General features: G+C 56.7%; 1 protein-coding gene across 9 annotated transcripts in view; it reads left to right on the forward strand.

The window, feature by feature from the left end:
• The window catches only part of TBC1D24 (TBC1 domain family member 24), a 29,602-nt gene extending 5,941 nt beyond the window's left edge, over positions 1-23,661 (forward strand). For 2 of the 9 annotated variants that reach the window (XM_017858512.1, XM_017858513.1), the window contains exons 2-9: positions 2,030-3,433; positions 16,322-17,401; positions 17,993-18,010; positions 18,513-18,671; positions 19,606-19,669; positions 20,037-20,132; positions 20,470-20,692; positions 21,007-23,661. In XM_017858512.1, coding sequence (XP_017714001.1) covers positions 16,437-17,401; positions 17,993-18,010; positions 18,513-18,671; positions 19,606-19,669; positions 20,037-20,132; positions 20,470-20,692; positions 21,007-21,161 — 1,680 coding nt within the window. In that variant the 5' untranslated portion in view covers positions 2,030-3,433; positions 16,322-16,436 and the 3' untranslated portion in view covers positions 21,162-23,661. Of the gene's footprint in view, positions 1-2,029; positions 3,434-3,465; positions 3,690-16,321; positions 17,402-17,992; positions 18,011-18,512; positions 18,672-19,605; positions 19,670-20,036; positions 20,133-20,469; positions 20,693-21,006 lie in introns of those variants that run through there. The other 7 variants (XM_017858515.1, XM_017858516.1, XM_017858514.1 and 4 more) reach the window with 7 other exon arrangements.
• The last annotated feature ends 17 nt before the right edge of the window (positions 23,662-23,678 follow it).

A 23,678-nucleotide genomic window follows, 5' to 3' on the forward strand; every position in this document is an offset into this window, starting at 1 on the left:
GGGGTTTCACCGTGTTAGCCAGGATGGTCTCGATCTCCTGACCTCGTGATCCGCCCGTCTCGGCCTCCCAAAGTGCTGGGATTACAGCCTTGAGCCACTGCGCCCGGCCTTTTTTTTTTTTTTGAGATGGAGTTTCGCTCTTGTTGCCCAGGCTGGAGTGCAGGAGTGCAGTGGTGCGATCTCAGCTCACCGCAACCTCCGTCTCCTGGGTTCAAGCGATTCTTCTGCCTTATCCTCTCTAGTAGTTGGGATCACAGGCATGCGCCACCACGCCCAGCTAATTTTGTATTTTTAGTAGAGACGGGGTTTCACTGTGTTAGCCAGGCTGCTCTTGAACTTCTGACCTCGTGATCCACCTGCCTCCGCCTCCCAAAGTGCTGAGATTACAGGCATACCTGCCTGGCTGTTGTTTGTTTGTTTGTTTGAGACAGAGTCTCGCTCTGTCGCCCAGGTTGGAGTGCAGTGGCGCGATCTCGGCTCACTGCAAGCTCCGCCTCCCGGGCTCACACCATTCTCCTGCCTCAGCCTTCCAAGGAGCTGGGACTACAGGGGCCCGCTACCATGCCCGGCTAGTTTTTTGTGGTTTTAGTAGAGACAGGGTTTCACCGTGTTAGCCAGGATGGTCTCCATCTCCTGACCTCGTGACCACCCGCCTTGGCCTCCCAAAGTGCTGGGATTACAGGCGTGAGCCACCATGACTGGCCCGTTAATTGTTTTTTTTTAAGACACTGGGTCTCGCTCTGTTGTCCAGGCTGGAGTGCAATGGTGCAGTCATGGCTCATTGCAGTTTCAACCTCCTGGGCTCAAGCCATGCTCCCACCTCAGCCTTCTGAGTAGGTGGGACTACAGGTGCATGCCACCACACCTTCCTGATTTTTTATTTTTTTGTAGAGACAGTATCTTACTATGTTGCCCAGACTGGTCTCGAACTCCTGGCTCAAGGGATCTTTTCGTCTCAACCTTCTAAAGTGCTGGGATTACAAGCATGAGCCACTACACCGGGCTATTCCCTTTTTCTTACAGGTCATTGAGAACACACCACAGGGGACCTGGGAATCTACTGAGGATACAGATTTCCCATAATCTGAAACTGTGTGTCTGCCTGATTGTTACACAGTTTTAATTGGGTGCCACACACCGAGAGAGACTGTTTGCTTGTGGGCCGTCCTGTTTCCAGCAAAAGCCTTTCCACTCACTGTAGTGCTAAATGGAGCTGATCACCTCGGCCCCTTCAGCTTTTCCTTGAATCATTTCCACCCCTTCCCTAATTATCCTCTGTGATCCCTTTCCTGGCAGGGGTCCTTCTAGCCTTCCTACCTTGGTAAACCTGTGGCCTTAGAAGGATCGAGGTGTGGACATTAACTTTTCTGCTTTGGCAGCTACCTGGGCTGTCCTCTCCCTGTTCCCAGCACTCAGGAGTACTGCCCTTTCCTGGCAACCTGGTAAATCCCAGGCCTCTGTTTTGGGCCCTTTGGCTTCTTGGTGCCTGTTATGCTGAACCGTAGAACTGTCTTAACTAGAGCCCCAAAGGACACTCACTGGCCCACGCGCTTATGGAGCTGGGTAGCTCTGACCAGGCTTGCCCTCCGGGGCCCTGTCCTTTGACCACGCTGTCTCTATCACTTCTGAGGCTAAGGCCTCCTCACACTGTAAGACCCAACGGAGGCAGGCGTTGGCTCTGGGAAAGCACCCTGTCGCAGCACCTGCACCTTGAATTGGCATCGTCAGTACACCTGACCTGGGCTGGGGTGGGGTCATGCCTCTGTACTCCTCTGTACTCAGGTACCTGGCACACTGGCATTCAGGAAGCGTGCCTTGCATGCCTGTTAAAATGATTAGGACCCGGCGTGGTGGCCCACACTTGTAATCCCAACACTTCGAGAGGCCAAGATGGGAAGATTGCTTGAGGCCAGGAGTTTGAGACCAGTCTGGGCAGCATAGTGAGACTTTGTCTCTACCAGATCTAAAAAGTAAATAAAAATAAAATGATTACCTGCACAACTCCACTCTGAGCTGGATCTCTCCTTAGGTCTAAAGACACTTGCTGAGAACCTGATGTGAGCCTGGCCTTCCAAGGCACACCTGTCACAGGCTTGGAACTCGGACCAGTCGGAGTCCTGTGCTGCTGACAGCTGAGCCCTCGTCCTCTGGTTCTCCTCCTGGGTCCTGGTTCTCCTCCTGGGTCCTGGGGGTTCTCTCCTGTGGGGAGAATCTTTGGGCTCAGATGGTAAAGATCCTGAATTACCAGAGCCCTGTGCCAGCTCCAGCCCCTGCCTTTGGGTGGACCAGACCAGGCTGGGGAAAGAAAGATGTCTGCCTATGAAAGGGAACAGGGAACTGTCTTGAGTGGCTGGCCAAGGTTGAGGCTCAGCCTGCCTCTGCTCAGGCTCCGAGCAGTAGGCTCAGGAGCCACAGTTAGGGAAGTTGGCACTGCCGACCAGCACAGGCAGGCAGACCAGCTGGCCCGTGGTGCGGTGACTAACGCCTCGTTAATGGTCACACCCCTTTTGTACCTGGCACGTGCCCTCCATTGTGTGCCTCCAGCAAGGAGCCCACTATCAAGTTCCCCAGGTAGCAGCTACTTGGTAGTCACTGTGGCATGTCGGTCACCATTAATATTTGAAAGATGCCTATGCTCTGCTTCAGGCTGAGGCAAGCACCCCTACCTTCCTGTCATGTGCAGATGCCTGCAGGAAAGGTCACTCCTAGGGTGGGTGGACTAGTAATGCTCCCTGTTCTTATTTGGCCTTCAAAATTAAATTTGTCTTGGGCCCAAGTGGTTTGCGATTTCTCTGAGTCTCTGCCTGTTTTCTTCTCTGTTCCCTCCTTCCCAGGATACATTGGACATAGTGTGAGACACTTGGGTGCAGAAGTCATGGTCCAGTAGCAGGGCTGGGTGGATAAGCCAGCACCATGATGGTGGGTGTGCTGGGTGAGGGTGAGGACAGATGTGGACAGGAGGTGTGGAGCTCTGTGAGGGCTCGGCTCTGCGCCGGAGGTCCCATGGAGGCCTGTGAAGAAGGGGCGATTGTACTGAGAGCAGAAAGTGAAAGGGGACAGGTGTGTCCTGCCTCTCTGGACAGTGACATTCCCACAGTAGTGTGGGGACTGCAGTTAGCACTGTGTGGCCGGGGCTTCTGAAGCTGTTGTCCGAGGGGCAGGGAGGGGCCGGGTCCTGAAGGGCGGGGGACACCAGGAGAGGGTTTTGGGTGGAGAACGGTGACCGGGTGAAGCCCTGAGCAGGCAGGAGGCTGGGAGTGGGAGCTGAATTGCGCTGGAGTCACGTGGAGTGTGAATGTTGTGAGCTTCCCGGAGACAGCTGGGAAGGAGCTGGAGGGACGGGCCTGGACCTCAAAGAAGGATTCTAGGCTCAGGAGACGGTGAGCTCCATTGGAGAGACAGGCATAGGAGCTGGAGGAGCAGCCGTGGAGAGGTGAGGAGATGCCTGGCAGGGAGGCAAGTGGGATGCGGCCCAAGGCAGCTGGGAGATCTGGCAGCCAGCGCGGCCAGTGGCGGGAGGGCCGGAAGCCGGGTGTCATCTGCTCTTGCCAGCAGCTCGGCTCAGAAGAAAAATGGAGGAGAGGTGGAGCTGGAGCGGAGCCCCCGGCACTGTGATTTGCTGTGTTTGGGGCCCGTGTCACAGCACTGGGGAGCCTTGGAGAGAGATGGGGAGCTGGGGTCCCCAGAAGGTGAGAGCCAGGACTGAGGGGGGCCTTGGTCTGTGGTGGGAATACAGAGAGCTGGGAAGCTCCTGCCTGACAAGCCCCCTTTCTTGGGGTAGAGTGGGTGGGACGGGGCAGCTGTGAGCTGGAGAGGAGACAGTGTCGGTGAAGTGTGCCGCGAAGGCTGCCAGGTGACACCGGGGGCTGGGCCACTCGAAACCGCTGAGCAGGCGGCAGGACTTCTCCCTCTTCCCTCGGCTGCTCTCGTGCCTCAGGCTGACTTCCTCGTGCAGTGTATCCATATGGCTGAGACAGGAGTGTGGGGTTGGCGGGTGGGAGTTGGAGCTTGGCATGACGGTCCAGGCTGAGCTGGCAAGAGAGAAAAGCCAGAGCGGCTGGTGGATGGGGCAGTTGCAGCTCCGAGTGGGAGGAGGGCACTGAGGGCTCCAGGACAGGGTATGGGCGGGTTTATGAAGGTGCCGCCTCTGGAGTGGGTAGAGTGGTTTTCTGGAATGCCCAGGGACTGGATAAAAAGGTAGAGATGTAAAGGCTTTTAAAGTTCTAGAGGCCACGGAGCTTCCAGCCAGGACTGCGAACTTAGCCCTCAAGGGAGGGCAGCACAGAGAGGAAGGCCCTGAGCCGGAGAGAGAGGAGGTGGGTGGTGATGGCGAGAGCCTGGCCGCTGCTCGGCCCAGAGGAGGAAGGGTACATTCGGGAGAGGACGAAGACTTGGGAGTGGTGTGTTTGCTGTAGAAAATTTCCAGAGCAAGAAGGCAGGTTGGGAGCAGGGGCCGGGGGTAAAAGGCAGATAACAAGGTAAGGAGGCGTGGGTGAAGACTGGTGGCTGTGCCCACCGTGGTTAGTGATACTTTCACCATCCAGCCCCGGTCAGACATGGTCCTATAGCTGAGGGTCTCACCAGGCGGTGGGGGCACAGGTGAGGGGAATGGGATCGCCAGAGGAGCATTCTCAAAACGTGCCTGTGCAGACATCTCCCAACCCTGACATTCTGCATGGGAGGTCCAGGGGGTGCCCACCCCACATGCAGCAGATCCCTGGTGGTCATCCTCCTCTCAGCCTCCCCTCCTCCCCTCCCCACCTCGCCACCCCCAGTGGATGTTTCCGATGGCTGTGGCCTTTGCACATGCCCTCCAGGCTGCCATGCCACAGATCTTTCTGGCATAAAAGCTTGATCTCGCTCCCCACCCTGGTACTCTGGTGGTGCCCTGTCAGTATCGGGATGGGGTAGGGTGCAGGCCTTGTGACTCGGAGCAGGTCTTGTATTTCCCTGCTGCTGAGTGCAGGTCCTCCCCCTGCCCCCCACCCACACACCTCCCCCCCCAGTCTGCCCTGCCAACCGCAGCACACTGTAACCACCTCCTAGGAGGGCTTCCGGAACCCCTCCAGCTCTCCAGGGCATGTGACCACCCCGGGGCCTCTCTGCCTCTACACGTGCCTACACAGCGGCTTTCCGACCTCGCTGCCAGGTGACTGATTTATCTCTCAGCTCTTTCTAGCTCAGTGCCAGGTGCCTAGGAGGCACTCAGAAGAAGGTTCCAGAGAGAACAGGTACACCTGGGTGCACAGATGAGTCCAGTAGCTCTCTTCCATCGTGGTCCACTGTGCCAGCTCCATTGTTCCAGGGCTGAGGCCTAGGGTGGTGGGGCTATATGGCAGGAGTGTCTGCACTTTGGGACTCTGCCTGGGATTTGTTTGTGTCTCTGAGGCATCCAGTAGATTCTTGGAGAACAGGATTAGGTGTTCCCTGGCCTTTCCCAGCAGGTAGGTGGGAGGCCTGGGCCCCTCATGAAGAAATCAGACTTGGCCTGGACTTGTGAGGAAGGTCCCCCAGCCGGAGGAGGCATCATCCCCTCCCTGGGGCTGAATGCTGGGGCCACCTCTCCCCTCATGCCTGTCATCCATACCCCACTCCAGGTCTGCTTTTAGGCCCCATTCCCTGCCCCGTCCAGTGTGTTCCTCCAGCCTCCCTCCACCTACTCTCCCAGCACCTCTGTGATGTTGTGAAATACCTATTTGGTCTTTGTCCTTGTTTTGTAACATACAACTCCCGAAATCCTCAGGATCTCCGTGGCGCTCTTTCTGTGCACTGGTGTTGACTGATGGCTTCTGGGTGGCGCTGGTCACTGGAAAGACCAAGGCAGGATTAGCGGGTTAGGACTTTCAGCCCCAGCCCCAACCGCAGGGACGGGGGAGGTCCAGGGGTGGAAGGTCAAGTTGATTGCCAGTGGGGTAATCAATCATGCCTACTTAACAAAGGCTCCATGCCAACCCTAGAGGACAGGACTTGGAGAGCTGCTGGACAGCTGAGCAGGAGGGGGTGCCTGGAGGGTGGCACCGTGTCCCTCTCCCATACCTCACTCTAAAGTCCCCTTCATCTGTGTCCTTTGTAACAACTTTTATAATAAACTAGTGAATGTAAGTGTTTCCCTGAGTTCTGTGAGCTGCTCCAGCAAATTCATTGAACCCAAAGCAGGGTTGTGGGAACCCCAACTTGAAGTTGGTCACTGAGAAGTTCTGGAGGCCTGGACTTCTGACTGGTGTCTGAGGTGTGGGTGTCTTGCGGACTGAGCTCCCGACCTGTGGGATCTGAGCTATCTCCAGGTGTTGGGATTGAATTGGAGGATGCCCTGCCGGCACCCACTGCAGAATGGATTGCTTGCTGCGGGGAGAAACCCCTGCATTTTCTGGGTCGCAAATCCTGTGCCAATTGCTGTGCTGGCGTCAGAGCAGAGGAAAACATGGTATGAGAGTTTTTCCAAACAGTCCGGACAGTTTCCAGGCTCTCTCAGCCACCCCACGCTGCCCCTACCATTCCCACCTGGCCCGCTGCCGCCTCTGCCCCAGGGTTTCCGGGCACTCCGAGCTTCCCTGTCAGGCAGCGAAGCTCTCATCACTGGACCTCGCGCCTAGGGCTGGAATGCCTGTGCTGCCCTCCCCTACCTGGCAGGTGTGGTTGATGCTCAGGAGTGGGCGGGGCCTGCCGGTTTCCCCAGCCCACCGGCAGGTTTCCTCCATATCCCTGCAGCACTTAGCAAGGTCCAGGGTCTTCTGTGGAGAGTGAGAGTGTTTTGGATCCCGCTGGGGGAGCCCGCTGAGAGGAGCGTGCATCTCCTATCACGTGAAGCCCGTAGGGACCAGAGCACCTCATTCCTGTGGTCCCTAGCTGCGGGCATTGGGGTTCCCCACCCATGGGGCCCGGCCTCGTTTCCTCTTCCTCTTCACTCCCAGCCCCACTCCCAGGAAATGGTGAGGGATTGCGCAGACCAGACGGGAAGAACTGAGATGAGCGGCAGCTGACGCCCATGCCCTGTTCTGCTGCCCGGTGACTGAGGTCCAGCCACACAGAACGCTGGGTCCTTGTTAGCTGCTGCTGGGACGGGGGCTGTTCCTGTGGCCAGGATGGGTATGGTAGTCAGGCTAGGGCGGGATGGGGCCCAGGCCTGCAACCCCAGCTCTTCAACCTGGAGTCCTAGCGAATGCTGACCTATGTTGGGACAGGGCTGCCTCTTGCCCAGGGGGCTACAATTGGCCCCTTGGTGGCGTCTGGGAGTGCATGGGGGTGCCCTCTGTGCTGTGGACCTCACCCCCAGGGCTCTACCTCCAGCCTGAGCTGTTCTGGCATTTGCCTAAGAAGCATCTGTATCGAAGCTGGCTCTGAAAACTTCACAGTGGAGCTTCCCTGGACTGGGATTCTCTGTCGCTTGCCCCGACCTCCAGCATCCCCAAGTGGCCTCTGACTCCCACTGTCAGGCCACAGTCCGGTGGGATCCAACCCTGAGCGGTCTCTGGGGGTCCCCCCATCTTCTCCACCCTCCTGGTCTAGACTCTGCCTTCCTTTCTCCCTGGCGCCTCTGTCCCAACGCTTCCTCCTCCAGAGCCACCAGGGGGATTTTTGTAAATGCAGATCTGATTGAGTCACCTGCATAGACTCTCCTCCTACCCCGTGTGGGGACACCTGCCTCTTAGCCCACCCCAGCCCCTCAGCACTGCCAGGGCTGCCCAGCTCGCCTTTGCCCACTCTTGCCTCCTCATCTGAGGGGCACTGTCCCCACCCACAGGCTGCCTCCACACCTTTCCGCCCCTTCCACAACAGCAGGCACAGCCCTGCCCGTGGGGTTCCCCCAGCACTTCCCAAGCTGCCGCGGTTGGCGGCCTCCTCTCAAGCCGTCTCGCTGGCACAAAGGAGGCGCTTCAGTCAGTGGAGGTTTGTCATATGACGACCTGCGGGACGAGGGAGCCATGGTCACATGCTGTCTCCTCCCGTTTGCTGTGACCTGGGACAGGAGCAGTCCCCAGGAAGGGAGGCGCGGTGTTGGGGTTGCCGTTGGCGGTGTTAAAATGTCATCACTGAGGCTAAATGTGTGTTCTGTCTTTGTCACATGAAAGAGAGTTTGTTTTCAAATCCAGTTGTTTGGGAAAATCACATTCCCCCTGAAGAAGTGACATGTGCAGAGGCCTCATGACTCAGGCTGTCAGGCCTGGAGTTTGGTGTTTGGGGATGGCAGGTGGTGTTGCTAGCAGGAGCCCTGCCAGGGTGACCTGTGTCTCCAGGACCCATGGGAGGGCCCTGGCACTAGAAGTGGCCGAGTGCTCTGGAGTCCCAGACCTGGGTGGGTCCTGCCTGTGCTCAGGGACCCTCTGGAGCCTCTCTCGGAGGTCCTCACTGTCCCAGGATGAAGGGAGACAGAGCAGGAAGTTAACTCATCAGCAGCCAGCAGCTGTGGGGTTGTGTTCCGGCCCAAGGCTGGGGTGAGCTGCTAGTCTGCTGGAGCGGAGGGGCCAGCTGCCCAATCCAGGCCCCTCCTGCCCCACTCTCCACAGTGAGGATCCGCTTCCTCCCACATCCATGCTCTTTCCCACCTGCCTCCTGGGTAGAAATTAGCTCAGGGTGCCATTCCCCTGATGGGCGCCCCCCGCCCAGCCCTGGCCCTTTCTCTTCCTGTGGACACCTTCAGGGGGTTTGCTGCAGAGGATGGATTGGGGCTTTCTTGGAGCTCCCATGGGGTGTGGACATAGGCGGCTGGGATCCCAAAGTGCTGGGATTACAGGCATGAGCCACCGCGCCCAGCTGCTTTTTGTTTTATTAAGAAATATTTGCGGCCAGGCACAGTGGCTCAAGCCTGTAATCCCAGCACTTTGGGAGGCCGAGGCGGGTGGATCACGAGGTCAGGAGTTCGAGATGAGCCTGGCCAATAAGGTGAAACCCCATCTCTACTAAAAATACAAAAATTAGCCAGGCGTGGTGGGAGGCGCCTGTAATCCCAGCTACTCGGGAGGCTTAGGCAGAAGAATTGCTTGAACCCGGGAGGTGGAGGTTGCAGTGAACCCAGATGGCGCCACTGCACTCCAGCTTGGGTGACAGAGCAAGACTCTGTCTCAAAAAATAATAAATAAATAAATAAATAAACGAAAGAACGAATGAATACAAACGTTTGCTTCTGATCTGCAGGTACCCTGAGCTCTCAAACAGGCGTGGTGTTTATGAGGAAAGGCCATGTAGGTCCCTGGAGAAGCTTCCTGGGTGGGAAAGAAGCCGCACTGGGTATGGAGGGCAGCTTGACTGTGGAGAGAGGCACTGGGAGGAGATGGTGGCCTGTGAGAGAGCTGCCCCTGGCCCATGCGGTTGCACCTCCCTCTGCAGGACCAGCTGGGCATCAACCCACTGGGACTGTCACGTCCCAGGCATTCCAGAACACCTTCCTAGCACCTGGCCTGCGACCCTGTAAGGATGAGAGAGTCCTCAGGCAGCTGAGCAGTCCTGGCCAGACGGACTGGGCTGAGTGCTTTCTATCAATAGGCTCAGTAAATTTCTCAAAGAACAGGGACTGGAGCCCATCCCTTGCCCGTTTCCCACTGTGCTTAGAATACAATCCACGGGCCCGTGGGTGTGTCCGTGCTGCCCTCTGCGCCCTGGGGTGCAACAGGCCTGTTCCTTCCTCGGCCTTTGCACCTGCTCTGCTGGTGTCTGGAGTGCTTCGTCCTTAGCAATCCCGGCTGCTTCCTTCTCACTGCTCTGGCTCAGTGTCATCTCCTGGGAGAGGTGTGCCCTGAAGACCCTCAGTAAAGTAGCTGTCATCCTCCAGACCCACCATGTGGACCCCCACCATCTGGAACTGTCTCTGTCTGTAATTCTTGTGAGTCTCATGGGTGTCAGGTGGAATTTTTCCTGTTTTCCTGGAATTGCAGGCTGGGCCCAAGGCTGGGGACCAAAGACAGGAGGAGTGCTTCTCCGCTCCACACTCAGGGAGCTGGTGGCAGCCAGACTGACAGGTGCCACCTCGGAGAACCAGCGCCACCTCACTCCATGCCTCTGCAGGGAACTGGAGACTGGTGGGGAAGCACTCTTTAGGTGAGGGCAGTGCAGTGTCCGTGGTGAGAAGCAATTTGCTCGCTCCCCAGAGGCTTCAGGAGGCTGGTTTCCCCGACAGGAGGCACCCTCACAGTGCCCTGCTGGCACTGTCTGCCCTGGGCTGCCTGAACCCGGAGAGAGAGTGGGATAGACTGTTCACAGGCTGTCACCCTAATGTCACCTGCACCCCACCCTGTCAGTCCAGAGTAGGGCTCAACCCACAGGGGTTGCTTGGGAATTGTTGCCCGTGAGGAGGTGGGTGTTATTATCGGCTCCGCTCTACAGACATGGCAACTGCAGTTTAGGGAAGATGCACGGCTTGTCTGCATTTCAAGCAAACAAGTGGCAGAGCTGGACTTTGCGACCAGGCCTGTCTGACTGCAAAGCTGGACCATTTCCACGGTAGCCCCTGCCTCCCCTCTCACTCCCTCCGCGGCCGCCACCTCCAGCTCCGCACCTTCGTCAGGGGTTGGGGGACTGCGGGGAACAGACCAGGCCCTGTTTGCTGCGTAGGAGCAGGTGCAGCTTATGATGTACAACAGCAGCCAGCCAGCAGACGGACAACAGGGAAAGCCACTCGGCCGTGAAAACTCACCTCCAGAGTGTGGGCACTGAAGCCCATAAGTGCACCGGCCCGGGATAGTTTATGTTTTTCCTCAGTTTCCACCTCCCCTTACTTCCTCATCTCAGTAGCCAGTTTAAAGAAAACCTCACTCAGTTGTGAATGCAAGAAAAAGGTTTGGCAGGATAGATACCAAAATGTGAATAGCGATTATCTGTATGTAGAAGGGGAGTAGGATTGGAGAGGTAAACAGAACTCTACACTTTCACTCCCTAATTTTGGTACTATTTGATTTTTTGTGATTTTTGCATTCAAATATCACAGGCATAATAAAAGACTTTTTTTTTTTTTTTTTTTTTAACCTAAGGAAACCAATCTGGACCTCGTTTTTATTTATTTATTTTTTATTTTATTTTATTTTTTTTTTTCAGACAGAGTCTTGCTCTGTCACCGAGGCTGGATGGAGTTCAGTGGTGCAATCATGTCTCACTGCAGCCTTGACCTCCTGGGCGCTAGTGATCCTCCCACCTCAGCCTCCTGAGTAGCTGGGACTACAGGTGTGCACCACCATGCCTGGCTAATTTATTTTTATTTTATTTTTATTTTTTGAGGTAGAGTCTCACTCTGTCGTCCAGTCTAGAGTGCAGCGGTGTGATCTTGGCTCACTGCAACCACTGCCTGCTGGGTTCAAGCAGTTCTCCTGCCTCAGCCTCCCAAGTAGCTGGGACTACAGGAATGTGCCACCATGCCCAGCTAATTTTTTGTATTTTTAGTAGAGATGGGATTTTACCTGCTGGTCAGGCTGGTCTCAAACTCCTAACCTTGTGATCCACCTGCCTCAGCCTCCCAAAGTGCTGGGATTACAGGCATGAGCCACCGCGCCCGGCCTGCCTGGCTAATTTTTGTATTTTTTTTGTAGAGATGGGGTTTTGCCATGTTGCGTGGGCTAGTCTTGAACTCCTGGGCTTGGCCTCAAAAGATCCTCCCCCCTCAGCCTCCCAAATAGCTGGGATTATTGGTGTATGCCACCATGCCTGGCCATTGTTTTTTTTTTTTTTTTTTTTTTTTTTTGGTAGAGATGAGGTCTCATTATGTTGCCCAGGCTGGTCTTGAACTCCTGGGCTGAAGTGATCTTCCCACCTCGGCCTCCCAAAGTGCTGGGATTACAGGTGTGAGCCACTGTGCTGGCCTGGACCTGGTTTTTGTTTTGGTTTGGTTTGTTGTTGTTGTTGTTGTTGTTGTTGTTGTTTTTGAGACGGAATCTCGCTCAGTCGCCCAGGCTGGAGTGCAGTGGCGCGATCTCGGATCACTGCAAGCTCCGCCTCCTGGGTTCACGCCATTCTCCTGCCTCAGCCTCCCAAGTAGCTGGGACTACAGGCGCCTGCTGCCACGCCAGGCTAAATTTTGCATTTTTAGTAGAGACGGGGTTTCACCGTGTTAGCCAGGATGGTCTCGATCTCCTGACCTCGTGATCTGCCCTCCTCGGCCTCCCAAAGTGCTGGGATTACAGGCGTGAGCCACCATGCCCGGCCTGGACCTGGATTTTATAGATGCCTTAAATGGTTTGTTGCCTTGTGTGCACAGCTCCAGAAATGTTGTGCCACTCTCTTTTTTGAGTGAGGGATTGGGGAACAAGAAAGAATCCAAGGGCTCCCTCGGGGTCTTCTGCACACGTCCTTGGCTCGGGTGTCCCTCTGAGTCCAGCGCATCGCTGGACCATTCGCGGCAGCAAACACAACTTGGGATCTGCATCTCCGTGAGGGAACTTTGCGAGGTGCAGTCACAACTTTTGCTGTTTCCAGTTTAATATTCAACCTGAATCTGGGGCCAGCTGAGTGGAGGCTGGTGCTGCTCTGCCCAACTCCTGTTCTGTTTAGAAACATGTTTATTGCCTTAAGAAGGAGCCAGTTATTTCACCCAACCAGGATGGGCCTGGAGTTCCTCCAGAGGCTAGTGGGCCCAGAGCTGGGAAGGAGGGATGTAAGCTGTGGATAACCGACACATGGAAGATCGTGCAGTGTGACCTGAGCATTGCCGTGCGCATGTGAGTGGACCTGTCCGCCTGGCCTTCGGGACCAGGGATAGGGGGAGCCCTCGCCGTCTTCCCTCCCAGGACAAAGCAGACCAATCAATGGTCTTAAGGGTTTCTTTTCTTCTGAGGCCTGGTCCTGCTGTAGGTATGGTTTTTCCAGTGGGATATATTAAAATCAATCAGTGGCTCACGCTTGTAATCTCAGCACTTTGGGAGGCTGAAGCGGGCGGATCACCTGAGGTCGGGAGTTCGAGACCAGCCTGACCAACATGGGGAAACCCTGTCTCTATTAAAAATACAACATTAGCCAGGAGTGGTGGCAAATGCCTGTAATCGCAGCTACTCGGGAGGCTGAGGCAGGGGAATCGCTTGAACCCAGGGAAGCAGAGGTTGCAGTGAGCTGAGATTGCGCCACTGCACTCCAGCCTAGATGACAGTGCGGCACTCTGTCTCAAAAAATAAAGAAATAAAAAATGGCTACAATGGTAAATTTTTTTTTATTTTTTATTTTTTTGAGACAGAGTCTTGCTCTGTCGCCTGGGCTGGAGGGCAGTGGCGCGATCTCGGCTCACTGCAAGCTGTGCCTCCCGGGTTCACGCCATTCTCCTGCCTCAGCCTCCCTAGTAGCTGGGACTACAGGCGCCCACCACTGCACCCAGCTAATTATTTTGTATTTTTAGTAGAGACGGGGTTTCACCGTGTTAGCCAGGATGGTCTCGATCTCCTGACCTCGCGATCTGCCTGCCTTGGCCTCCCAAAGTGGTGGGATTACAGGCGTGAGCCACTGTGCCCGGCCTAAAATGGTTAATTTTATGCTATGTGTATTTTACCACACACACAAAAACACAGTATCGAGGTACTTTCCCAAGACAGTGTCCCACAGACATAGGTTTTACACTATGATTTTTACCCTTCACGAACTGTTTTAAAGTAGTATTTGCCTTATAATAGATAGGTGAATGTTTTAGCTGCAAGAGAAACCAGAGTGGTCTGGTCACTTAACCAAAACCTGCTGAAGCAGACCCCTGTGGCACTCCAGGAACTTGTACCATCCCAGGCGGAAAGGTTAGTCTGATGTGCGTAAGCAAACCTTGCACTTCTGTGCCCAGGACAGTAGCCTTGCGCCAGGGCAGTCACCTGTTGTCCAAAATCCCACAGGGCACATCTTACCCACTCCTTTTATGTTTGCCTGAGCCCAAGGGTTGCTGTTCTTGGAGAAACACCAACCACCCCCACTTGACTTCTGGCTCATTTGGATGCAGAAATAGGCAGTTTTAAAGCTGCAGCACCTTCCATTTAGGTCCCAGCTCTCCCTCTGGAAACACGCCTGCTCCTCACCAGAGATTTCTCCCTGGAGCACCTGCCTGAAGCATAGCTTTCAAGCTGGTGGTTTTAGAAAGTTAAGAGCTGACTTCAGAATTCCGACAGGGTGAGATAGCATAGGCTGTGACTTTCTTACCATGCACAGCTGGTTAAAGAGAACTGGGAACGGGCCGGGCACGGTGGCTCACGCCTGTAATCCTAGCACTTTGGGAGGCTGAGGCGGGTGGATCACGAGATCAGGAGTTCGAGACCAGCCTGGACAACATGGTGAAACCCCATCTCTACTAAAAATACAAAAACTAGCTGAGCGTGGTGGCGGGTGCCTGTAATCCCAGCTACTCAGGAGGCTGAGGCAGGAGAATTGCTTGAGCCCGGGAGGCGGAAGTTGCAGTGATCCGAGATTACGCCACTGCACTCCATCCCGGGAGACAATGCAAGACTCCGTCTCAAAAAAAGAGAACTAGAACGAAGCAACTCTTTGCTCAAAGTGATCTTCTCAACTGGGGGCTCCCTTTCAGAAGGACCCCAGGGTGCAGGGTGGTGTTTGGGAGCCTGGGGTGGACCATGCTGGAGGGGGGGAGGTGTTTTCAGCAGGGTCAGGCTCTTTTTTTGGTAGAAATGGGGTTTCACCATGTTGTCCAGGCTGGTCTTGAACTCCTGGCCTCAAACAGTCCTCCCACCTTGGCCTCCTGAGTAGCTGGGATTATAGATATGGGCCACTGTGCCCAACCAAGGGCCAAGCTCTTGAAACCCTTATAGAAACTCTATCTCTAGCCTCTTATTACTCAGAATCTATGTGACCTATTCCGGTAACTTCATAAGTTCTGTGAAAAGAAGGTATACTCCGAAGTTTGTAATGGCTTCTCAGAACAGTCACTTATCTTAAGTGGAAGCCCTTCTAATACTTACACAAAGATTAAGACAAATAATGTGGCTGGGCACCATGACTCTCACTTGTAATTCCAGCATGGTGGGAAGATCACTTGAGGCCTACGGTCAAGGCCAACGTGGGCAACAGAACAAGACCCCGTCACACACACACACACACACACACACACACACACACACACAAAATAATAATAAACAAAACAGGCCAGGTGCACTGGCTCACACTTGTAATCCCAGTACTTTGGGAGGCTGTGGTGGGTGGATTGCTTGAGGTCAGGAGTTCAAGACCAGCCTGGGTAACATGGCAAAATCTCATCTCTACCAAAAAGATAAAAAATTAGCTGGACGTGGTGGCGCCTGACTGTAGTCCCAGCTACAGCTGAGGTGAGAAGATCATCCGAGCCCAGGAGGCAGAGGTTGCAGTGCGCTGAGATGGTGCCATTGCACTCTAGCCTGGATGTCAGCGCAAGACCTTGTCTCAAACCAAACAAAACAAGGCCAGGCACGGTGGCTCATACCTGTAATCCCAACATTTTGAGAGGCCAAGACAGGAGGATTGCTTGAGCCCAGGAGTTCAAGACCAGCCTGAAGGGCATAGTGAGACCCCGTCTCTCCAAAAAAATAAAAAATTAGGCCAGGGCAATGCCTCTCGTCTGTAATCCCACACTTTGGGAGGCCAAGGCGGGCAGATCACGAGGTCAGGAGTTCGAGACTAGCCTGGCCAACGTGGTGAAACCCTGTCTCTACTAAATATACAAAACAATTAGCCAGGCATGGTGGTACATGCCTGTAGTCCCAGCTACTCAGAAGGCTGAATCAGGAGAATTGCTTGAACCAGGGGCTCAGAGGTTGCAGTGAGTGGAGATCGTGACACTGTACGCCAGCCTGGGTGACAGGGTGAGACTCCACCTCAAAAAAAAAAAAAAAAAAATTAGCTGGGCACGGTGGTGGACACCTGTCATCCCAGCTACTCGGGAGGCTGAGGCAGGAAGTTTGTTCAAGCCATTCAAAGCTGCAGAGAGCAAGGTCACGCCACTGCACCACCCTCCAACCTGGGCCACAGAGCGAGACCCTGTCTCAAAAGAAAAAACAGGCAGGGCGCGGTGGCTCACGCCTGTAATCCCAGCACTTTGGGAGGCCGAGGCGGGCAGATAACGAGGTCAGGAGATTGAGACCATCCTGGCTAACACGGTGAAACCCCATCTCTACTAAAAATACAAAAATTAGCCGGGCGTGGTGGTGGGCGCCTGTAGTTCCAGCTACTCGGGAGGCTGCGGCAGGAGAATGGCGTGAACCCGGGAGGCGGAGCTTGCAGTGAGCCCAGATCGCGCCACTGCACTCCAGCCTGGGCAACAGAGCGAGACTCCGTCTCAAAAAAAAAAAAAAAAAAAGAAAAGGAAAAGAACACCACATTTGAAAAAAATAGTTCTTTGAAATGTGAACCTTGAAACACAGATGCAAAAAATGTTTTTTTAATCCTGCAGAGTGTGAGATGGCAGACAGGTTTGCTGAAAACCGTCAGCAAGGGGGCTGGAGGATTTAGCCGCTCTGTCCTCCCCTCCCTGCAGCCCAGGGCCTCCTCCCTAGCACAGTGGCGCTATGGACTCTCCGGTATACAACTGCTTCGTGGACAGAGACAAGATGGACGCTGCCATCCAGGACCTGGGGCCCAAGGAGCTGAGCTGCACTGAACTGCAGGAACTGAAGCAGCTGGCGCGCCAGGGCTACTGGGCCCAAAGCCACGCCCTGCGGGGAAAAGTGTACCAGCACCTGATCCGGGACATTCCCTGCCGCACAGTCACGCCCGACGCCAGCGTGTACAGCGACATCGTGGGCAAGATCGTGGGCAAGCACAGCAGCAGCTACCTGCCGCTGCCCGAGTTCGTGGACAACACGCAGGTGCCCAGCTACTGCCTGAATGCGCGCGGGGAGGGGGCTGTGCGCAAGATCCTCCTGTGCATCGCCAACCAGTTCCCCGACATCTCCTTCTGCCCCGCCCTGCCCGCCGTAGTGGCCCTGCTGCTGCACTACAGCATTGACGAAGCCGAGTGCTTCGAGAAGGCCTGCCGCATCCTGGCCTGCAACGACCCGGGCAGGAGGCTGATCGACCAGAGCTTCCTGGCCTTTGAGTCGTCCTGCATGACATTTGGGGACCTGGTGAACAAGTACTGCCAGGCAGCCCACAAGCTGATGGTGGCCGTGTCAGAGGACGTCCTGCAGGTCTATGCGGACTGGCAGCGCTGGCTGTTTGGGGAGCTGCCCCTCTGCTACTTTGCCCGGGTCTTTGACGTCTTCCTGGTGGAGGGCTACAAGGTGCTGTACCGCGTGGCGCTGGCCATCCTCAAATTCTTCCACAAGGTGAGGGCCGGACAGCCCCTGGAGTCAGACAGCGTGAAGCAGGACATCCGCACGTTCGTCAAAGACATCGCCAAGACAGTGTCCCCGGAGAAGCTGCTGGAGAAAGCGTTCGCCATCCGCCTCTTCTCCCGCAAAGAGATCCAGCTCCTGCAGATGGCCAACGAGAAAGCCCTGAAGCAGAAGGGCATCACTGTGAAGCAGAAGAGGTAGGTCTCCGGCAGCCAGTGAGGGGCACGCCCAGGGTGGGGGGCTGGGGCAGGACGTGTCCGGCATGAGCGCATCCTGTTGGCCTCCAGGCGGCCTCTGCCCACGGTCCACCCACCTATCTGTGCATGGCTGGAAAGACACTGAAACAGGAAGGATCTTCCCAGTTACAGCCACAGACGAGGGACATCGGTTCCTATCCTCTGGGACCAGGCCCACGGCTGAGATGAAAGCTGATGCTGGCCATGGGGTCAGAAGGCATCGTGGGAGGCCAGGCCCACTCCCAGGGTTATTTCAGGGCAGCCCTGCTCCACCCCTCCAGCTCTGGGCTCCATGGCTGGTCTCTGCTGTGGTTGCTGGGTGTGGCCTCCCTGCCTGGAGCACAGCCCCAGGGGAGCAGGGTCAGGGGTTCATGGTGTCCTATGTGCATTTGGCAGCCGGCGCTGTGGTGGTGCCACGCTGTGGTCTGTTGACATGCAGTCCTCTTTCTTCTGGGCCAGCAAAGGCCTGTCAGGGGATCGGTACTCACACTAACTTCTCCTTGTCTGTTTTATTTTTCTTCTCCATGTCCGTTGCTTTCTCCTGTTTTTCAGTGTGTCACTTTCTAAAAGGTAGGTCTGAAACTGCATCCGCACATCTGGCTCTGTCTTTCCACCAGGCTGACTCTAGGCCAGCTGATGCTCTGGGTCCCAGGGCTGCTCTCACGTGCCGGCTTCAGCAGTGCTGCCTCTGAGCCGGACTGCTGCTCAGGCGCCTTCTGTCTGTGCGTCTGCCTGCCTCCCTGCCTGTCTGTCTCTGTCATGCTATCTCCTGGTGCTTGGCTCACCCCGAAGCCTTGTCTTGCCAGAGCAGTCACTCTCTGTCCTGATTTCTTAGAGAAAAGGTGCATTGTCCCCATTCAAGCTGGGCACTCTCCCTTCTGTAACGGGTGGGAGGTGGGGCTCCCGGGAACTTTCTCCCTGTTGGGCACCTAGAACCCGGCCCTAAACGGGGGCAAGCAGGCGAGAAGTTCCCTCTGGGCTTAGTTCCAAAGAGGCTCTGGGGCATACTTTGGGAGACATGGCCTGGCCCCGGACATGGCTTCGGGCTCTGACCCCTGCTTGCTCCCCTCAGGCAGTTTGTACACTTGGCCGTCCATGCAGAGAACTTCCGCTCAGAGATCGTCAGCGTGAGGGAGATGAGAGACATCTGGTCCTGGGTCCCCGAGCGCTTTGCCCTGTGCCAGCCCCTCCTGCTGTTCTCTTCCCTGCAGCACGGGTACAGCCTGGCCAGGTAACATCCCAAGGGGCCAGAGCGGGCGGCAGAGCTGCCCAGCCACATGTCCTGCCCACAGAGGCTGGAAATGGGTCTCAAACCTGGGCACCTGGTGAGGCCCTGCTTCTTCCTGTGGGGCCTAAGAATCAGGGTCCTTTTCTGGGCTTCTGTCCTCCCCAGGCCACCCAGGCTTTGGGAGTCATGGCATGCCACAGCTTGGGGCTGTGCAGGTGTCATGAAGACGTGGAAGGCAGAATCCCCACCTCGGAGCTCACAGCCTTATCTTGGTTGGGGGACCATGTGCGTGGCAGGTCCCGGCTGTGCTCGCTCCCCACCCTGTCATCCACATGGTGCTCTGTCAGGGACCCCAGACCTGCTGCCCTCCAGGGTGGCACTGCCAGGTGCAGCCAGGGAGCCTCCCTCCAGCCTTGGACAGCATGTGGCCGTGGGAGCTCTGGGTTGGGCCTGGGATGACCTGGAGGTGAGGTAGGCAGAGCTGGTCCAGCCCCCACCCGGCACCGTTCACAGGTTCACAACGCCTCAAGCTTTTTGGCATAGCTGGAGCCACTTCTCCTGGCCCTGCCAAGGACACAAGCCAAGCTTTGGGCGCCACATTGGCAGACATGGGCCTCTTTGGCTTCCACGTGCCTGGGCTGCGAGGATGAGCCAAACCTCCCCACCGCGGGGACCTGTTCCTCTGGTTCCTACTTCCCCAGCCCCTGGCGCTTGGCTCTGCACTGGGTCCTTCCGCTGCAGGCCTCTCCCCTGAGTCACACGAGGGCAGGCTGTCCTGGGGATAGCAGAAGAGGGCCAGGTGAGAAGAACACCTGGGTGAGGGTGTTGTCGGGACCCAGAGAGAAGGAAGCATAGTTCCCAGGTCTTCTGCCCCAAGACAGCCGGGGCCAGTGGAGGCTGTGCAGGGTGACAGCTGGCATGCGTGTCTCTATGCCAGGTTCTACTTCCAGTGTGAAGGACATGAGCCTACCCTCTTGCTCATCAAGACCACGCAGAAGGAGGTGAGCAGGGACCCGGGAGCCAGGGCTGGCTCTGATGGGCTCCGGAGCCTAGGCCTCCTGGGCTGGAGCCAGAGTTAGAGCGTGGGTGTGGCCAGCACATGGGGCTCATCCCATGCTCAGGGTCACAAGGGGAAATAAGACTATCCCCAACACAGCCCCCGCCCACCCTCATTGCCAGCCCCAAGCCAAGGGCAGGGTGCATGCACCTGCAACGCTGCCTTGCCTACAAGACCCCTGCCCTGGGGTGGGGGTGGGAGACGGCGATACCTGCACCCCCACCTGTGACCTAGTGGGGCTGGAGTAGACTGGAGCACAGGGACGCTCCTGGGGGCCTGTGAGCACAGCCTCACCCAGACCTTTCCCCCAGGTGTGTGGTGCTTACCTGTCCACTGACTGGAGTGAGAGGAATAAGTTTGGAGGCAAACTGGGCTTCTTTGGGACCGGAGAATGCTTTGTGTTTAGGGTGAGTGGGGCCAAGTGCCCCCCAACCCCCATGCAGACCCTGTAGCTGCATCCCTCTGGGAGCACCTGCCTGCCCTGGGGACACTGTTTGATGTCACCATGGCAGTCACCCAGCAGCGTCATCGCCATGTGTGCTTCTAGGTTTGATCTTTCGGCCGCGCACTGCTCCGAGGCAGGGGGCCTTATCTGCTCGAGCCGCCACCTCCCCAGTCCCTGGCTCGGGCTGCACCCACCTTGGGCTCTGGGTGCAGATGCGTGGGATGAAACAGGCTGTGGATCTGGGGCAGAGGGTCCTGCAAGTGCCTGCACCAGCTCCTCATGCTCTGCTTCCACCCCAGCTGCAGCCTGAGGTGCAGCGCTACGAGTGGGTGGTGATCAAGCACCCCGAGCTGACCAAGCCCCCACCCTTGATGGCTGCTGAGCCCACCGCCCCGCTCAGCCACTCCGCCTCCTCAGACCCCGCCGACCGCCTCTCGCCCTTCCTGGCCGCTCGCCACTTCAACCTGCCCTCCAAGACCGAGTCCATGTTCATGGCGGGGGGCAGCGACTGCCTCATCGTCGGTGAGTGCCAGCAGACAGGGCCCTGGGATGAGGGGGTGGGGGTCCGGGCAGCTGAAGCTGCTGTACCCAGCCCTTGCTGACCGGGGTGGCAGAGAAGAGGCCCTGGGTGTTGGGGTGGACCAGGCACGATGGGTGGGAGGGAGCTGGGAGGGAGCGACCAGCCTGGACAGCTAGTCCTGGGGGCTATGGAGGGTCAAGGGTCTGTGCGGTTTCAGAGAGGCCCGTGCAAGGCAGGACAGCTGGGACAGCAGGTGAGGTGCCTGGGGCAGTGCTAATGGGGCAGTCAGGCCGCAACTGACCTGAACATCCTGCAGGGGGAGGAGGTGGCCAGGCGCTCTACATCGATGGGGACCTGAACCGGGGCCGCACAAGCCACTGCGACACCTTCAACAACCAGCCCCTCTGCTCCGAGAACTTCCTCATCGCTGCTGTGGAGGCCTGGGGCTTCCAGGACCCTGACACCCAGTGACAGCCTGTGCCACGGTGACTGAGCTGCGGTGGGGTGGTGGGCCAAGGCTGGGCTGCCGCCTCGGGCAGCAGAGAGCAGATGAGACCCCTATGTGGTGGGCAGGGTTGGGGGACAGCAGGGCCCCGTGGCCGAGCCTGGCGTTGACCTGCTGCTGCCTCTACCTGGGGTTTGGTCTGGGCTTCCCCAGTCCACCTGCATCTGGGTCAGAGCTGGAGGGGCTGCCGTGCCCCCAGCCCCACCCAGAGCTGGCATAGGAAATACCTTCCTCCTCCTTGGAGGCTTCCTTAGCCCAAGGCCTTGGAAGTGTCTGAGTCTTGCTGCCCCTGAGCTTCTCTATGCAGCCTGAGCCCCTGGGGTGGGAGTGGAATGGCAGCGGGAACGTGCAGCTAAGGGTGGGCTTGTGGTGCCCCCTGCTGGTGCCGCATAGCATCGCACCCTCCCGAGCAGGGCCCTGCAGCCTGGCTGACGGGCGACTGAATCCCAGAGTAGATCCTGAGAAGAAACTGGCACCCTTGGGCCTGCCCCCTGGCGGACCCCACCTCCTGTCCTGGGCCTTTGCCCCAGTTCCCTCCCCAGGCCTCCTGGGCCACCTCTATCAGTAACCCTGCTTGGCCGGCTGTGAGGCTCCCCTGGGCTGCGTTTGGGAGCTGCTGGGTGGGAGGAGGAGGGTGGGATTTGTGCTGGACTCCACCCCCAGGGAGGGTGGGAGCTGGAGGGAATGTCACATGTCCTTGTGTTTCTGCAGAGCCTGAAGCTTTTGCTGGGCCTCCCTGCATGTTCCCATCTGAAGAGGTGGCCCCAGGAGAGGCCCTCAGGGACCGACCCAGACCAGCAAGCTCCATTTCCAGGGTTCTGCCCAGAGAAGCCTGGACCCGGGGGACTTCTCAGCCCCCCTCCCTTCCAGCCCAGGCCTCCTTGAGTTCTTGTAGCCTCTGCAGCTGCCCATTTCACCTCTTTGTCATTGCAGGGACCTGGGGCCCAAGGTCACGCCCAAGCCCCTCTTTGTGGCATGCTCATCTCAGTTCATCCCCAGCTGCTTCTGTGCACCAGGTCCTGCGCCCTCCCCAGGCCCTGGCCACCCAGCACCTCCTTGGCTACCTTGCATGGATGCATGTCCTCCCTCTGTCCCTCTTGTGGTGCTGTGGCTGGCCACATGTCAGGGTTTTCTCTCATCTTACAGCCTTTGGGCCCCTGCCCTGCCTAAGCCCTGCACTGGCCAGACACAGGCAGGTGCCAAGGGAGGCCTTGCCTCTGGGCACTGTAGGGGGCAGCCCCCTGCCTTGTGACCTCCTTCCGTGCCCTGTGACCTCCTTCAGCTGGTATTGAGGGTCTAGGCACCACGGAGGGGAGAAGGGAGAAGTGGAGGCCTGAGTGGCTGTTCTGGGACCATGGAAACCTGGGTCACAGATACAGGTACCAGCAGTCCTGCCCCTACTTCTGTCCCTGCTGGCCTCCAGCCAGTGCCACTTGGAGTCCACTGCACCGTGCCACTGTCCATCCCCACACCGTTGCCTGCTCCTCCCATTGGGCTTCAGCCTACCCTGAGCATCTGCTCACATAGCCTCTGACTGGGCCCACAGTGGTGCAGGAGGAAGGACCGGGAACCCTGTGTGGCTTTGGGCAAGCTGACAGACCCATCTGGAACTGAGTTTCCCCAACTGTGAAATGGGGCCAGTCCCCATGCCCTGCTGTCCTCCTCACAGGACTGTTGAGAGGCTCGCAGGGGACAGGGTGAATCCCTCTCTCCGGGAGAGGGATGGGAGGGAAGTCGCCACTCATCTCACAGCCCACCGCAGCCCTCCAGGCCCCGCCTGAGTCCCCAAGGCCCTCATCTGTACCGCCAGTTTTGGTGTTCATTAAACATGGTCTTGCTGCATCAACTTCAGGGCTCCAAGCTGAGTCTGATCTCTTCAGCCAGGGGCCTCCGGGGGCTTCCTGGGCCTACAGCCAAGCAGGTGTGGGAGGCTGCCCGCTGCAGTGCTCACCCACATTCTATGACTGGAATGCTGCAAGCCTCTTCCAGAGGGAGCCCTCCAGAAGCAGGGAAGTCATATCCGAGGACCATTTGTAGGTTTCCCTCTGCAAACTTCCTGAACTGGGTGGTGACTTTTCTGGCGAGTTAAGTCCAGCAGGTTCTGCGTGGCTGCCCCGGGGGCCCCACCCTGGCCTTGCAGTGATCTGGACCAGGAAGACGGATTGCTGCTGGCTCATGATTTCCACATCATGAGCGAAGTTCTTTGTTTTTTGTGTGCATGCAAAATATTGTTTCCTTAAATTTAATCTCTTTTCCTAACTTTTCTACTAACCTAGAAGGTATGTGTGATTATTATCTTTTTTATTCTTATCACTATCCTTGTTATTATCTGATATTAGGCATTCCCAAATAGAACATAATTTATTTTGTTAATGTTCTCTATTTCTTCTTGATTATTTATTAGCTTTGGATGTTAAAAATTAGCCAAAAGTGGCTGCTCTGCCTATGGAGTAGCCATTCTTTGTTAAAAAAAAAAAAAAAAA

The sequence above is a fragment of the Rhinopithecus bieti genome, unplaced genomic scaffold (genome assembly GCF_001698545.2).
Source record: "Rhinopithecus bieti isolate Rb0 unplaced genomic scaffold, ASM169854v2 scaffold_47707, whole genome shotgun sequence".
In the NCBI taxonomy this organism is placed as follows: Eukaryota; Metazoa; Chordata; class Mammalia; order Primates; family Cercopithecidae; genus Rhinopithecus; species Rhinopithecus bieti.